The sequence below is a fragment of the Ailuropoda melanoleuca genome, chromosome X (assembly GCF_002007445.2).
Source record: "Ailuropoda melanoleuca isolate Jingjing chromosome X, ASM200744v2, whole genome shotgun sequence".
Taxonomy (NCBI): domain Eukaryota; kingdom Metazoa; phylum Chordata; class Mammalia; order Carnivora; family Ursidae; genus Ailuropoda; species Ailuropoda melanoleuca.
This window is the reverse complement of record NC_048238.1, coordinates 45,756,837-45,772,332: the sequence shown is the minus strand read 5'-3', so window position 1 is coordinate 45,772,332 and position 15,496 is coordinate 45,756,837. Positions and strand designations below refer to the sequence as shown.

The 15,496-nt window shown below is 39.0% G+C and overlaps 1 protein-coding gene across 1 annotated transcript; it reads left to right on the top strand.

Moving 5' to 3' along the window:
- The first annotated feature begins 4,947 nt into the window (after positions 1-4,947).
- On the top strand, positions 4,948-5,898 carry FOXR2 (forkhead box R2). Its single transcript, XM_002930512.1, has one exon. It carries the CDS (start codon positions 4,948-4,950, stop codon positions 5,896-5,898), a length of 951 nt encoding a protein of 316 aa, XP_002930558.1.
- Positions 5,899-15,496: the final 9,598 nt, after the last annotated feature.

Below are 15,496 nucleotides of genomic sequence, written 5' to 3'. Positions count from 1 at the left end.
GAACAAGCCCAGCTACTTTAAACTTAAAATGTCCAGAATTGAACTCTTGTTTTTGATTCATGTGAGAACAGTGAAGTCTCCAGGAGCTTAAAAAGTCAATCTAATTGCTGGAAAGAGAAGCTAATGAAAATAATGTTAAAATAGTGAAATCTCTCATAGATCATCCAATGGCTTTTGTGTATAAAGAGAAATATTTGCTACTATTTGTGCTTTGTTTACTGCTCAGTTTTATTAAATTCAAATAGCTAATAAGCATAACTTTTAAAATTAATTTTCATTGACCATCTGAATATTAAATACCAATTTGATGAATTAAATTTCCTAAAAGTTTTAAACATGGCTCTCTTTGTAAACACTTCAGACAGCTTGAATAACATTTGAAGCCTACACAATGCAATGATTACAGATATAGTCATCATCTTGTATTTAAGCCTATTCTAAAATATGAACACCAGAGTTTGATTTATTTCTTCTTTATTTCTACCCTAACATTTTTTCCTTTTTAAGTTGTTACACTTCTTTTGATATATTACTACAATTTCAGTAATTTTATTATTTTTATATTTTCTTAGGATTTCAATAATCTCACACAATTGAGAGATAAAGAGAAATACCATCTCAGATAAGTTGAGGTAACAGTATGGGTTATCAATAATTGATTCTTTGGGGGCTCATAGGACATAGCTCAATCTTAACCTGAGACATTGGCTAAAATCCTTTTAATAATAATGTTTTATTTGTTATTTCATGACATTTCTGATTCTCTGTCACGCAGTATTATTTTTTGTTGTTAACTTGTGTTTAAGAAGAATGAACACTAATGAAGCATCGAACTTTGCATCAGAATCCGGGGATGTACTGTATGGTGACTAACATAATATAATAATTAAAAAAAGAAGAAGAAGAATGAACACTAGGGGCGCCTGGGTGGCTCAGTCGTTAAACATCTGCCTTTGGCTCAGGGTGTGATCCCAGGGTTCTCGAATTGAGCCCTGCATCGGGCTCCCGGCTCTGCTGGGAGCGAGCTTTTTCATCTCCCATTCCCCCTGCTTGTGTTCCTCTCTCGCTGGATGTCTCTCTCTCTCTGTCAAATAAATAAATAAAATCTTTTTAAAAAAGGAAGAATGAACACTAATTTTTGCACGTTGGCAGTACCCATTATCCTTTTTGCTATATTTATCTAGTTTGTTAGTACTATTAAGGTTTATGGTTTTTTATTTGTATTTTATTATAATTAGTAGGGCTTTCTAAATAATTCATTTCCTAGAAGATGAGAAATTGAGTTTTCCTAGGTAGTTCTCTTCTTTACACTATATTGTTAACCATCCTGCAAAACCTTATTGGACCTATTTCTGCCTGATTGTTATGTTTGACCATCAGTGCTAATCTGTTTACCAGTTCTTGGTATACATGGTTGCTGGTCTATGTGTGAATTAGAAAAAAAAAAAGATGCCCTCTCTAAGAAAATGTGAATTGTGGTCACACGGCAACTGGGTGGCTCCTCTGTACAAATTAGAGAGAGGCACTTCCTATGGATTGGTATATCCCCAGGACCAGGACACATGGTTTGGAAAACAGCTTGGGCAGCATACAACTATATGCAGTGCCCATTGGTGTGGTACCTGTTTTTCTGGAAACACATATGGCTCACACATTGTTTCTCATGCATTCTTTCCTGCTTACCTTCCAACAGAAGTAAGTACATATCTATACTTTATAAACAAACATTGACTTAAAATGAAAAAAATACCTATGCGCATTTGAGAGTTTCCTATGTAAAAACAAAAAAAACTTAAATATCCTATGGTTGGTATTTGCTCTTTTTTGTTAAAATTACCTTTTAAAAGAATTTGAGTAACCATTATGTACTCACAGCACTTTACCAGTGTCAATTAATCATAATATATGTGTCAAAAAGTCACAGTTTGGTAGCAGGAGCCCCTTGAAGTTGACTCTCCATCCTATTTACACTGGCCCTGACATTCTTTTTTTTTAACAATAATTTTTTATTATGACATTCTTGAAGGCATTTTTATTTGTAACAAGAGGATTTATTTATTAGATGTATCTGATTTTTTTTCCTGTCACCAAACATGTATCAATTACTCTCCTTACCAGTTTTTTTAGTAGAGACCAGTCTGGGCATAGGAATGCTTTTGGAAATTGATGGCATGCGAAAGTGCTACTTCTGCTGCTGCTGTTGTGTCATTAGTTTGTGTGTCTATGTGTAAGAGAAAGAGAGAATAAGCATGAGCATACACATACTGGAAAATATATTTCTAAAATCATTATGAGTTCCCTCCACTTTTTCCAACTTATTATGTTGTTGTACCTGCTTTGCTTATTAATTGATTTCATCAATCACTAACACTTTTGCCTGTATTAACACTTGGAATAGATGGAAGCCTAAAAATCAAGATACTCACCCACAAACCTGAGTTTAAATATTTTTCCTAAGCATATGCAAAATGCTCCGGCCTCCTTTTTTAGAGCACACTTAAGAAACAAGTTACCAAGCTTTTGGTTGCCATGTGCTAGCCTGTTCCCCATGTCTCTGCTCTTGGGTTACATGTTTTTAAACCTTAGCTCAAACAACTCCTATGGGGAACACTTCCGATTTCTATTATTTGGGTTAGATTTTCCTTCTCTATGCTCTCCTAGTAGTGTCTAGCACTCATTACACTGTACTTTAATTTTCTGTTTACTTGTCTGTCTTCCTCTATAAGCCATGATACTCTCTCGGGGTGTGTCTTACTGATCTGTGAGACCTGTTACATATGCTTGGAAAACAGTAGATGCTCAATTAGATTAAATGCTTTAATGAGGCTCAAAGAAATAAAATACAAAATGATAACCTGATTTTACTAGCCAGTCCCTAAAGATTGGATTGTGTTCCCCTGGTGAAAATAGAAATTTTGTAGCACTAGAGCTCCCATTTATGGAATAAGGGCCAAGTGAGAGCTAAAATGATGCCAGACTCTCTGGGATTGTCATAATAAGCTGATTATTTCAGGGCTAGTCCTCTGCTTTGCTCAGGTCAGTGCCCCACTGGGAAGGGGATCCATTAATTCCCTCCCTATGGGGAGGTAGAAGCAGCATTTTTTATTAAAGAAAGTTTCTTGAGTCTTTTTTTTTAATTGTTATGTCAGTCACCATACAGTACATCATTAGTTTTTGATGTAGTGTTCCATGTTTCCTTGTTTGGTTTCTTGAGTCTTAAAAGATGAGTAGAAGTTAGTCAAACCAAGGCAATTGGGAGTAGGTCATTCCAGGTAGAAGTGACAACTTGAGCAAAGGAACATAGACAAATGGTGGGGGTGGAGTGTGAAAATCACAGAAATTCACTATTTCTGGGATGCAAAGTATGAAGCAAGGAAGCTGAAGTGATAAATTAGTTTAGAAAGGTAAACGGGAGTAGAATTTGGGAGGGCCTTTTATGCTGCATTAATTCATAACATTTTATCTTGGAGTAGAGAAACAGAAGAGATCAGTATAGTGAATAAAAACTTGTGCTCTGCAGACAGGTTGCCTAGACTTGAAACTCAGTTCTGCCTTCCACTAGCTGTGTGACTTAGGGTTTTTGTTCCTTACATTGTTTCCTTTGTAAAGAGAGAATAATAAAAGTACCTATTTCATAGGGCTGTTTTGAGTATTAATGAGTTAAATCATATACAGTTCTTAGAACTGTCAATAAATATTAACTTGATGTTATTATTAAACTTTATACACACACAGAGTAAAAGATCACTCTGGTAGTCTGTATGGAGGATTCTTCTGGATAGACTAGGACAAGATAGTGGGAAAACAATAGGGGGATTAGTATGTCCCCCCAGTAGTTCTTGTTGACATTTGCTGGATATTTTTGAGGTATATTCCTATGTAATGGTTTTAACAAAATCACATACTTTATAGATGGATTTTGTGCAGACTCAAGTGATACCTTCCCATTCTGCTTTTTCCTGAGAACAGTTTCGGGATTACCTTACTGGAGAGTCAAACTCTGGAGTTTTCAGGAACTTGCACGTCATAGCTTCTTTGGTCCTATCATCTTCAGAGTATAATTCAGAGCTCAGTTCCTGAGAAGGTGACCTGGAGAGAGCGAAGCCAGCTGTTTTCCAAAGTAGGATTGAAAATAATAACATGATTGAGTCCTAGCATGGGATTGAGACTAATGGAGATCATCTTCTAATAGTTACCACTTTACTCTAAAACTTGGGTTACACATATTGCTGCCTCATTTGTAAAGTATGTTGAATGTGATCAAGAAGCAGTAGGTATAATGAAAGGATCAGAAGACCTGTACTGTGGACCTAGTTCTGCCACCTACTTCAATATGTAGTCTTAAATATCTTGTAGATCTTAGTTGCCTTATCTGTAACATGGGGTTAATGATACCCACTGTTATCTTGCAGGGCTGTCATGAAAATCAGTTGCGATCATCTATATGAAAGCTCTTGAAAAAGGCAATTTAAAAATGGAATGATTTTTTAAACCATTTAAGAACAACTCAGAAATATAATGTGATCTGTACACCTGTTTGTTCATTCATTAAATGAACCTAGAAAGAATTGAAAGATATGCCAATCAACTTGTTATGAAAATCACCTTAGCTGGCACATAATTCAGAATGTGTAGGTCCTCTTGTGGGGACTTCCTGCTTCCAACAAAAGCTCAGGAATTCTACTTTGATCTTTTTTCCTGCTAAAAAGCTCTGTTCAGTTACTTCTCTGTTTTGAGCTCTGTTGTAGAGCACTGACTTCTCCATGTTTGATTGCCTATCAATGAGTTATCCATGCCCCTTTTTCTAGTACTTCTAACAGGCCTCCTGATAAGCTCCCCAGATGAGATATACTGGATCAGAAACAGTGCCCTAACAACAGCTTTGAAAAGTGCCTCAGAGACTTCTGTCCTTTTAGAACTCTCTCTCTATCTACCTCTCCACTAAAGATGGACATAAAACTAAAAAATCCTGAATTCTGGTACAGTCTCCATGGCCGGGTCCCAGGGCTGCTGGACTGGGACATGGGGAATGAGTTCTTCTTGCCCTGCACCACAGACCAATGCCACTTAGCTGAGCAGAACCTTGCCAAATATAGACTCCGAGTAATGGAGCCCCCAAAGGTGCCTCAAGAGAGCAGACCCAGTCCAGACAAAGATGGTCCTGACTGTGAATCTAACCTGTGGATGTGGGTAAATCCAAATATCATGTGCCCCCTTGGCAGCCAGGAGACCCTAAAGCCCAGTAAGGAAAAGAATCTGACAAGAATGCTTCCTTACCCTCAGCCACTTCCAAGGGATGAAGAATCTAACTGCTCAAAGGCCACAGTGATGGAGTCCTTGCCAACTTCCTCCAACAAGAAATCTTCCCCACAGAAGCAGTGCACTTATTCCCCCAGTGACTGGGAGATCACAGAAGAAAAAACTGAGGAACAAGATGACAACTGCTCTGTGTCCCTTCAATCCCCTAACAAAGGGGAGTGCTTCCAGAACCAGAAGCTATGGCAAGGCAACAGCCAGGAGAGGAGGTCCTGGCCCCGGCCCCCCCTCAATTACAGTCACCTAATTGCCCTGGCATTAAGAAACAGCCCCCCCTGTGGCCTCAATGTGCAAGAGATCTACAATTTCACCCGACAGCATTTCCCCTTTTTTTGGACAGCTCCAAATGGCTGGAAAAACACCATCCGCCACAACCTCTGCTTCCTGGGCAGCTTTGAGAAGGCACCCGTCAACCTTCAGGATGGGACCAATGCAAAACCACGGTCTGGCCTCTGGAGGCTTACTGAGGAGGGACATCGCTGCTTTCAGGAGAAGACTCGTGCCTTAGCCTCTGCTCGGAGGGAGAGCATCCAACAGTGCATGAGCCAGCCAGATGTGATGACCGCCCTCTTTGGCCTTTGAACTACCACTTCTCCCTTTTTGGAAAACTGCCCTCCTTACTGGGCCCACCATTGCCCTGATTGGCCTTCATTAATCCCTAAACCTACCCTGCCTGATAGGTGACAAGACTGTGTTTAACTACAGCTACAAGAATAGTATTAAATAAACTGAGAGGTGGGTACAGAGGAGGCAGAGCTTATATCCAGGTGGAGAATCATGGAAAGTTGCATGAAGGCAGTGGCATTTGTTATGCATTTTAAGCAGAGGCAGGAAATCCTAGGAATAATAGCATGGAAGTTAAGGAGAGGACATATTTCACAAGAAAAGGAATTTTGGTTACTGGCATGTATACTCACATATGAAGCAAATGGTGGAGTACAAAACATAAAATGCAAGATTGAACCAGGCCTTGAAGAGCCTCAAATGCCATATGAAGGTATCCATGCATAAAGAGCTAGGCATGATGTTTGAAGCCTAGAGGTTCATGTATCTCCCTTCTACAATTAATCAGATATATCTTTTTTTGATAACTGATTTTACCCTTCGGGGCTTCACTTCTCTTTTTCTGATCCTCGACTTCTCAGCCTTGTTAAGTTGCTAACCAATTCCAGTACAGACAAATAATTCCAAGCAGTTATTTGTAGTTTGTATATTGAAAACCCTTGAATTGAGTTTGTAACAACCCCAAGCCTTTTGATGACAAAAGTTTTACTTTGCATTCTTTCATTCATCAAAACTTTATTGAGGAAATGCCAAAGTGCAGAAGGTCCATCTTAGGTGCTGAAGATAAAAAGTCAATAGTTTAGGGGCGCCTGGGCAGCACAGTCGTTAAGAGTCTGCCTTTGGCTCAGGGCGTGATCCTGGCGTTCCAGGATCGAGCCCCACATCAGGCTCCTCCGCTAGGAGCCTGTTTCTTCCTCTCCCACTCCCCCTGCTTGTGTTCCCTCTCTCGCTGGCTGTCTCTTTCTGTCAAATAAATAAATAAATAATCTTTTGTAAAAAGTCAATAGTTTAGTTGGAGACAGACATATAACCAGATATTTGTAATACAAATATAATGAAACAGATATGCAACTTTGCCATGGAAAAGGGGAAACATTTTTCCTGGGAAAGGCACTGAAAAGGAAGTATCTTTTGAGGTAGTTTTGAAGAATAAATAGGGATTTGCTGGGCATGTAAACTGAAGAAAAGAGTGTACAGAGGCAACTGTATAAACAAAGTAATTGCAGTGCTTGGAGGAGTGGGAGGAATTTCAGTGCAGTTTAGCTATATTAGGGCCAAGAGTGGTGAGAAACGTAGGCAAAAGGCTTTTCTGGTACTACTTAGGGGTTTGGAATTTACCCTGTGGTCTGTTGTGAACCAAAAGGTATCAGTGGCATTTTACTAAAAAATAAAAACAAACAACAATGAAAATCTAAGCATTTGGTTTTCCAATTTCAAAATTCTCTTTAACACTTTTCTATACAGATAAACTTTCTGTTATCAGATTTAAGCACACTTTTCTGCCTTTCTGGTTAACATACTATTAAAGATATATCCAGGATAAAATATATTAGATTATTAAGGATATATTTAATTGCAAAACCTTCAATAATAGGGATACAAAAATGCCTTGTAAAATGCAAATGCAATGAATTCAATATATTGTGAATCATTTGAAAAGTTTACATTTTTTTGGTTGTTGTATCTTACACCACATACAAAACTGTATGTTTAAGTTGAATTCCAAAAGAAACATTTAAAGAGTATTCTTTGAAAAAATAATTATAGATACTACTTCTGTATCACAAGGCAAACAAAGTTGACAACGTACCTTGGAATTAATAAAATATTCTGGCTATAAGTACTCAGCATTGGGTTTTCATGTTTTTCACAAATAACACTTGTAAGCAAAAAGACTTATCACAAACTACATTTCTAGTGTATACAATATACCTATTCTGCAAATTTTGCACAGTTCAGACTTTCTATTTTTAAGTTTTTATTTAAATTCCAGTTACAGTGTAATATTAGTTTCAGCTGTACTATATACTGATTCAACACTTCCATACATCACCCAGTACTCATAACAAATGCACACCTTAATCTCCATTACCTGTTTAACCCATCACCCCATCCACCTCCCCTCTGGTAACAATCAGTATGTTCTGTATAGTTAAGAGTATGTTTCTTGGTTTGTCTCTCTCTCTTCCCCTTTACTCATTTGTTTGGTTTCCAAAATTCCAAAAATTAGTGAAATCATATGGTATTTGACTTTCTCTGACTGACATAGTTTGCTTATCATAATACTCTCTAGTTCCATTCATGTCCTGGTAACTGGCAAGATTTTATTTTCTATGGCTGAATAATATTCCATTTTTTATATATACCACCTCTTCTTTATCCATTCATCAATCCATGGATACTTGGTTGTTTTCATAACTTGACTATTGTAGATAAGGTTGCCTTAAACATTGGGGTGGATAAAGAAAGGGGGGGTAATCAGAAGGGGGAATGAAGCATGAGAGACTGTGGACTCTGGGAAACAAACTGAGGGCTTCAGAGGGGAGGTGGGTGGGGGAATGGGATAGACTGGTGATGGGTAGTAAGGAGGGCACGTATTGCATGGTGCACTGGGTGTTATACGCAACTAATGAATCATCGAACTTTGCATCAGAAACCAGGGATGTACTGTATGGTGACTAACAATATAATTTAAAAATTTTTTAAAAATAATAAAGTGGCTTATGCTGGAAGTAAGAAAAAAAACATTGGGGTGCACGTAAACCTTTGTAATTAATTAGTGTTTTTGTATCCTGTGGGTAAATACCTAGTAGTGAAATTGCTGGATAATAAGGTAGTTCTATTTTTAGTATTTTGAGGGACCTCAATACTGTTTTTCAGAGTGGCCACACCAGTTTGCATTCCCACCAACAGTGCAAGAGCGTTGCCCTTTCTCCACATCCTCGCCAGTATCTCTTGTTTTCTGTGTTGATAATTTTAGCCATTCTGACAGGTGTGAAGTGATACCTCATTGTAGTTTTAATTTGTATTTCCCTGATGGTCAGTGATGTTGAGAATCTTTCCAAGTGTCTGTTAGCCATCTGGATGTCTTTTTTGGAAAAATGTCTATTCATGTCTTCTGCCCATTTTTAATTGAAATATTCTTTTTTTGGATGTTGAGTTTGATAAGTTCTTTATAAATTTTGGATACTAACCCTTTATCAGATATGCCATTTGCAAGTATCTCCTCTTATTCCATAGGTTGCATTTTACTTTGTTATTTCCTTCACTGTGGAGAAACTTTTTTAATTAGATGTAATCCCAATACTTAATTTTTGCTTTTGTTCCCCTTGCCTCAGGAGACATATCTAGAAAGAAGTTGCTACAGTTAATATCAAAGAGGTTACTGCCTGTATTTTCCTCTAGGATTTTTATGGTTTCATGTCACACATTTGGGTCTTTAATGCATTTTGAATTTATTTTTGTGTATGGTATAAGAAAGTGGTCCAGTTTATTCTTCTGCATATTGCTGTCCAGTTTTCCCAACACTATTTGTTGAAGAAATTTTTTTCCCATTGGATATTCTTTTGTGCTTTGTCAAAGATTAATTGACCATATAGTTTTGGGCTCATTTATGGGTTTTCTGTTGTTTTCCATTGATCTATGTCTCTGTTTTTATGCAGATACCATACTGTTTTGATTACAACAGCTTTGTAATATAAATTGAAGTCTGGAATTGTGATGCCTCCAGTTTGTTTTTCTTTCTCAAGGTTGTTTTGTCTATTTGACCTCTTTTGTGTTTCCATACACAGATATTAGGACTGTTTGTTCTAGCTTTCTGAAAAATGCTGTTGGGATTTTGATAGGGATTGTTTTAAATGTGTAGATTGCTTTAGGTAGTATAGACATTTTTACAATATTTGTTCTTCCAATCCATGAACATGGAATGTCTTTCCATTTCTTGAGTTATCTTCAAATTCTTTCATCAGTGCTTTATGGCTTTCAAAGTACAGGTCTTTTACTTCTTTTGTTAGGTTTATTCCTAGGTATCTTCTTGGTTTTGGTGCAATTGTAAATAGGATAGATTCCTTAATTTCTCTCTCTCCCCTGCTTCTTTGTTGGTGTATAAAAATGCAACAGATTTCTGTACACAAATTTTTTTTATCCTGATATTTTACTGAATTCATGTATTAGTTCTAGCAATTTTTTGGTGGAGTCATTCAGGTTTTCAATATAGTCTATCATGTGATCTGCAAATAATGAAAGTTTTACATCTTCAGTGCTGATTTATCTTTTTGTTGTCTGATTGCTGTGGCTAGGACTTCCAGCACTATGTAAGATAACCGTGGTGAGAGTGGACATGAGTTTTGTGCCAACTCTCATATGTTTCTGACAATAGAGGAAAAACTCTCAGTTGTTCTCCATTGAGGATGATATTAGCTGTGGGTTTTTTCATATATGGCCTTTATTATGTTCAGGTATGTTCCCTCTGGAGCTACTTTGTGGAGGGTTTTTATCATGAATGGGCGTCAAATGCTTTCCCTGCATCAACTGAAATGATCATATGATTCTTATCCTTTCCGTTATTAATGTGGCATATCATGTTAATTGATTTGCAAATTTTGAACCATTCATAAAACCCAGGAATCATTCTGACCTGACTGTGGTGAAAGGTTTTTAATGTATTGTTGGATTTAATTTGCTAGTAATTTATTGAGAATTTTTGTAACCATGTTCATCAGGGATATTGGCCTGTTCTCTTTTTTAGTGGAGTCTTTATCTGGCTTTGATATCAGGATAATGCTGACCTCATAGAATGAGTTTGGAAGTTTTCCTTCCTTTTTTTTTTGGAACATTTTGATAAGAATACGTATTAATTCTTTATTGAATGTTTGGTAGAATTTGCCTCTGAAGTCATCCGTTACTGGACTTTTTTTCTTGGGACTTTTTAAAATTAAAAGTCAATTTCTTTTGCATGTAGCTGTCTAATTTTCCCAGCACCGTTTATTGAAGAGACTGTCTTTTTTTCCACTGGATGTTTTTTCCTGCTTTATCAAAGATTAGTTGCCCAAAGAGCTGAGGGTCCATTTCTGGGTTCTCTATTCTGTTCCATTGGTCTGTGTGTCTGTTTTTGTGCCCATTCACATTGATAGTGATTATTGAGACATATTATTTTAATGATGTCATGCTGCCTGTGAAGTCTTTGTTTCTATAGATTGTAAATTTCTGTTCTGTATCACTCTTGGAGGCTTTTTACTTTTATAGAACCCCCATTAGTATTTCTTGTAGGGCTGTATTGGTGGTCACATATTCAGTTTCTGCCGGTCTTGTAAGGTCCTTGTCTCCCCATCCATTCTGAATGACAACCTTGCTGGATAAAGAATCCTTGGCTGCATGTTCTTCTCACTTAGTGCTCTGAATATGTTGCTCTGAATATGTCTTGCCAGCTTTTTCTGGCTTGCCAGGTATCTGTAGACAGGTCTGATGTTATTCTGATATTCCTCCCACTGTATGTGAGGAATCTCTTCCCCTTCACCACTTTCAGGATTTTATCCTTGGAACTAAGATTTGTGAATTGTACTATTATGTAACGAGGTGTTGGTCATCTCATTTATCTTGGGAGGGATCCTTTCTGCCTCTTGGACACGAATGCTTGTCTCCTTCGCCAGGTTAGGGAAGTTCCCAGCTACAGTTTGTTCAAATATCTCTTCTTGAACTCTGTCTTTCTCCACCCTCAGGGATGCTGATGATTCTGACATTGGAACGTTTAATTTAGTCAGTAATCTCCCATAGTCTTATTTCTTGAAAGTGGAGTTTCTTAAGCCATGCTTCTTCTCTTTCTTTTTTATCATATCATTCTCTAACTCACTAATTTGTTCTTCTGCCTCGTTTACCCTAACCATCAGAGCATCCAGTTTAGACTTCATTTGATTCATGGTGTTCCTAATTTCTGCCAGGTTCTCTCTCATTTCTGCCCTTTAAGATTCTATATTTTAGTTAATATTTTCTTTAATATTTTTTTCAAACCTACACATCATCTTGACCATTGTTACTCTGAAGTCCATTTCTAACAATTTGGTTATATCCATATCCATTAGTTCTGTGGCAGAGGCCGCAATCTCTGTTTCTTTCCTTTATTAGGTGTTCCTCCTCCTTGTCATTCTGATGAGGTGTGGTTGTGGGGATGTTCAGAGCCAAAATTATTGACCAGGACCCAAGCAAATCCACTTGGGATCTTGGGATGTGGGTGTCTTGTTTTTACAGCCTGCCTTCTGGGAGAGGGGCCTGCCGTGCGGATACTCAAGCAACCCTTTTTGGATAGAGTTGCCTTATCCCCTGTGGGGACGGCCAGAGTAGGGGATGAGCACAGTGAGAACCGCTTTTTCTAGGTTCTTCTTCTCTAGCAGCTTTCTCTGGTGGCTTTCTGTGACTCTTCAGAGGGTCAGAGAAGCAGTGACTGTATCCAAGCCTCTGTCTCAGAACAGAGAGATAGCAGTCCACTCTTCACTGAGCTCTCTAGGCCACACTGACTCCGTTTCTGTCTTTGCTGCTAAAAACCCCACCGTGTCCCGGGTTGTGCGCCATACAGCCATCCTCCCAGTCCTTGCTCCCAGGGCCAGCATGTCTCTGCCCTTTGTGCTTCTAACACTGCCAGGCACCCCCCGGTTCCTGTGGCTCTCCAGAGCTCCGGTTTTCAGTCTGGTCACGTGCATGCTCCCAAGCTCCCGGTTTTGGTCTCATTTGCATGCACCCCTGAACTCCTGGTTTTAATCTGGTTTCTCGGTGGCTACCGGTCCGTGAGTCTGGCCTGCTCCCCAGTGCAGGAGGCTACTGCTTCCTGGAGCCTGAGCCTGGCAGCTCCTTCCCCCTTCCATTTATCTTCGGATATCTGTGTGCGGGTTCACAGTTCCCCGCTTCATACCTCAATACCCAGCGCTGGAGATGTTCATTTGTAGAGATCCAGATGTATCTTCTTACTTCTCAGGCTGATTTTGTGGGTGTTCAGGATGGTCTGGTATATATCCAGCTCAATTCAGTGGACCAGCTGAAAAAGGGTCCCTTACTCTTCTGCCATCTTTTTCCCCCCTCTTGATAGGGTATTCTTAGCTGCATATTTTTCCTTTCTGCACTTTGAATATATCAACCCACTCCCATCTGGCTTGCCAAGTTTCTGTTGAAAAATCTCCAGCTGGCTTTATGTATAAGATGCAGTCCATATAATCAATAGAATATTACTCAGAAAGAACGATTACACAACATTTGCAGCAACTTGGATGGGACTGGAGAAGATTATGCTAAGTGAAATAAGTCAAGCAGAGAAAGGCAATTATATGATTTCACTCATTTATGGAACATAAGAGATAGCAGGGAGATTAGTAGAAGGAAGGGAAGAACGAAGGGGGGTGGTAAACAGAAGGGGGAATGAACCATGAGAGACTATGGACTCTGGGAAACAAACTGAGGGTTTCAGAGGGAAGGGGGCTGGGGGATTGGGATAGGCTGGTGATGGGTATTAAGGAGGGCACGTATTGCATGGAGCACTGGGTGTTATATGCAAACAATGAATCATGGAACACTACATCAAAAAAAGTAAAAAAAAAAATAAAGAACCATAAGAAAATAATTAAAAAAATAAAGACTTCTTCTGTCTTGCTCTTAAGATATTTTCTTAGTATATTTTGCAAATTTAATTACAATATGTCCTGGTCTTGGACTGTTTTTGATTTTGTGGGAGTTCTTTGTGCCTTCTGGATCTGTATGTCTGTTTCCTTCTCCATATTAGGGAAGTTTTCAGCTATATTTTCCTCAAATAAATTTTCTGGCCCCTTTTCTCTCTCTTACTCTTCACGGACTCCTATAATATGAATGTTACTATGTTGATGTAGTCACTGAATACCCACTGAATATTCACATCTTGCATAATACTTCTTTCTCTCTTTTGTTGAGCTCCATTATTTTCTTTTCTAGGTCACTAGTTGGTCCCTCTGCTTCTTCCATCCTGTTGTTCATTGCCTCATGTCTGTTTCCAATCTCATTTATTGCACTCTTCATCTTTGATAGAGTCTCTTTTAACTCTTTTATCTCTGTGGTAAGGGTATCCCTGAAATCTTCCATTCTTTTCTCAGGCCCAGTGACCATCCTTAATGATTGTTGCTTTTAATTCTCCATTAAACATGTTACTTATATTTGTTTTGCTTAGATTTCTGGCAGTGCTCTTATCTTATTATTATTTTGGGTACATTCCTCTCTCTTAGAAGTTTGTCTAAGTCTCCGCCATTTTCTCTGTGTTAGAAAAGCCAGTTATATCTCTTGCTCTTGAAAGTAATGGCCTTCTGAAGAAAAGGTCATGCAGTGCCCACAGTCTAGTGCTTCAGAGAGTATCTCTGGTGTGTGTTGCATGTGCTCTGCTGTTGTATTTTGGCTGTTTTGTCCTTCAGGCCAGTCATCTGTAGAGGCTCTCCTTATCTGCTATGTGCAGTGTTTGGTACCTAGCCTGAATGTGTTGAGTTTCACCTAGGTGTGGTCTGATCTGCTTGTGAGATAAGACCTGTCACCGCCTTCACCAGAACTGAAGCTCTGCAGAACTCTCTGGTCTGGAGACATGATGTGGGCAGGGGTTTGTGTTGCTCTTCTGGGGGGAGGGGCCCACCACATTGGAACTGAGGGAAGTTTGACTGAAAAAGGCAGTCCCACCGAAGTGCAGGTGTTGGGACTTGGTGTATGCAAGTTAGGCAGCCATATCAGAGCTGTGCTGCTTCCCGCAGGTTCCTCTGTGTTTATGCTGAGGGGAAGGGGATGGAAACAGCACCAGCCTACTCCTTTGTTCTGGAGAGGTGTCTCTGTGAATTCTGCCTCTCAGGGAGGCACTCTGAGAAGAGCTTATAATTTCCCCATTGTGTGTCCCGGGCATTCTTTAGGTCACGGTTTTCAAGCTCTGTACTCACGGGTTGTTTGCCTGCTTTCCTTCCAGGAACATTGCAGTGCCTTGTACATGTGCTCTCCCTCTCTCTCTCTCTCTCGCCCTTCTCCACATCCACAGCTCCTTCCTTTTCACAGCAGCTGCAATCCATTTCTCCCCTAAACCACATCTATGCACTTCCTATCTTCTTCAAGTGGCCCCTCCCTTTAGTTGTGGAGGTTGTTCAGTCAAACGTCAGGTATATTTCTGGGGCTTTTAGGATGACTTGATAATTATCTAGTTGTGTTTGTGGGGCAAGGTGAGGCTAGGGTCCTCCTACTCCGCCATCATCTTCCTCTACCTCCTCCACAGTACTGAACCTGAATTTTCTGCTGCAACATGGCACTTTTGAGCTTTGAAACTCTCTATTTGATTTTTTCTGAACTTTCTTTCTTCTCTGGTTGGTAAAAAGCAGTGATGAGGCATGGACCTTCTTCAGTTGCCTCAGATGATTAGATAAAGGCAGATCTTCAGGGTAATTTCTTGCTCCTACTTTTCCTCTTCACCAGTATTCTGGTACTTCAAGTGACTCCTTCATGGCTGCTGCTCTCCTAAACTTTCTTTTTATTTAATTATTTAATTATTTATTTATTTATTTAGTTAGTTATTTATTTTATTATTATATTATGTTAGTCACCGTACAGTACATCCCCAGATTCCGATGCAAAGTTCGATGCT

Bases quoted from the DNA above. Each gene is read 5' to 3' on its own strand.
- FOXR2 (XM_002930512.1), top strand. From the start codon at position 4,948: ATGGACATAAAACTAAAAAATCCTGAATTCTGGTACAGTCTCCATGGC.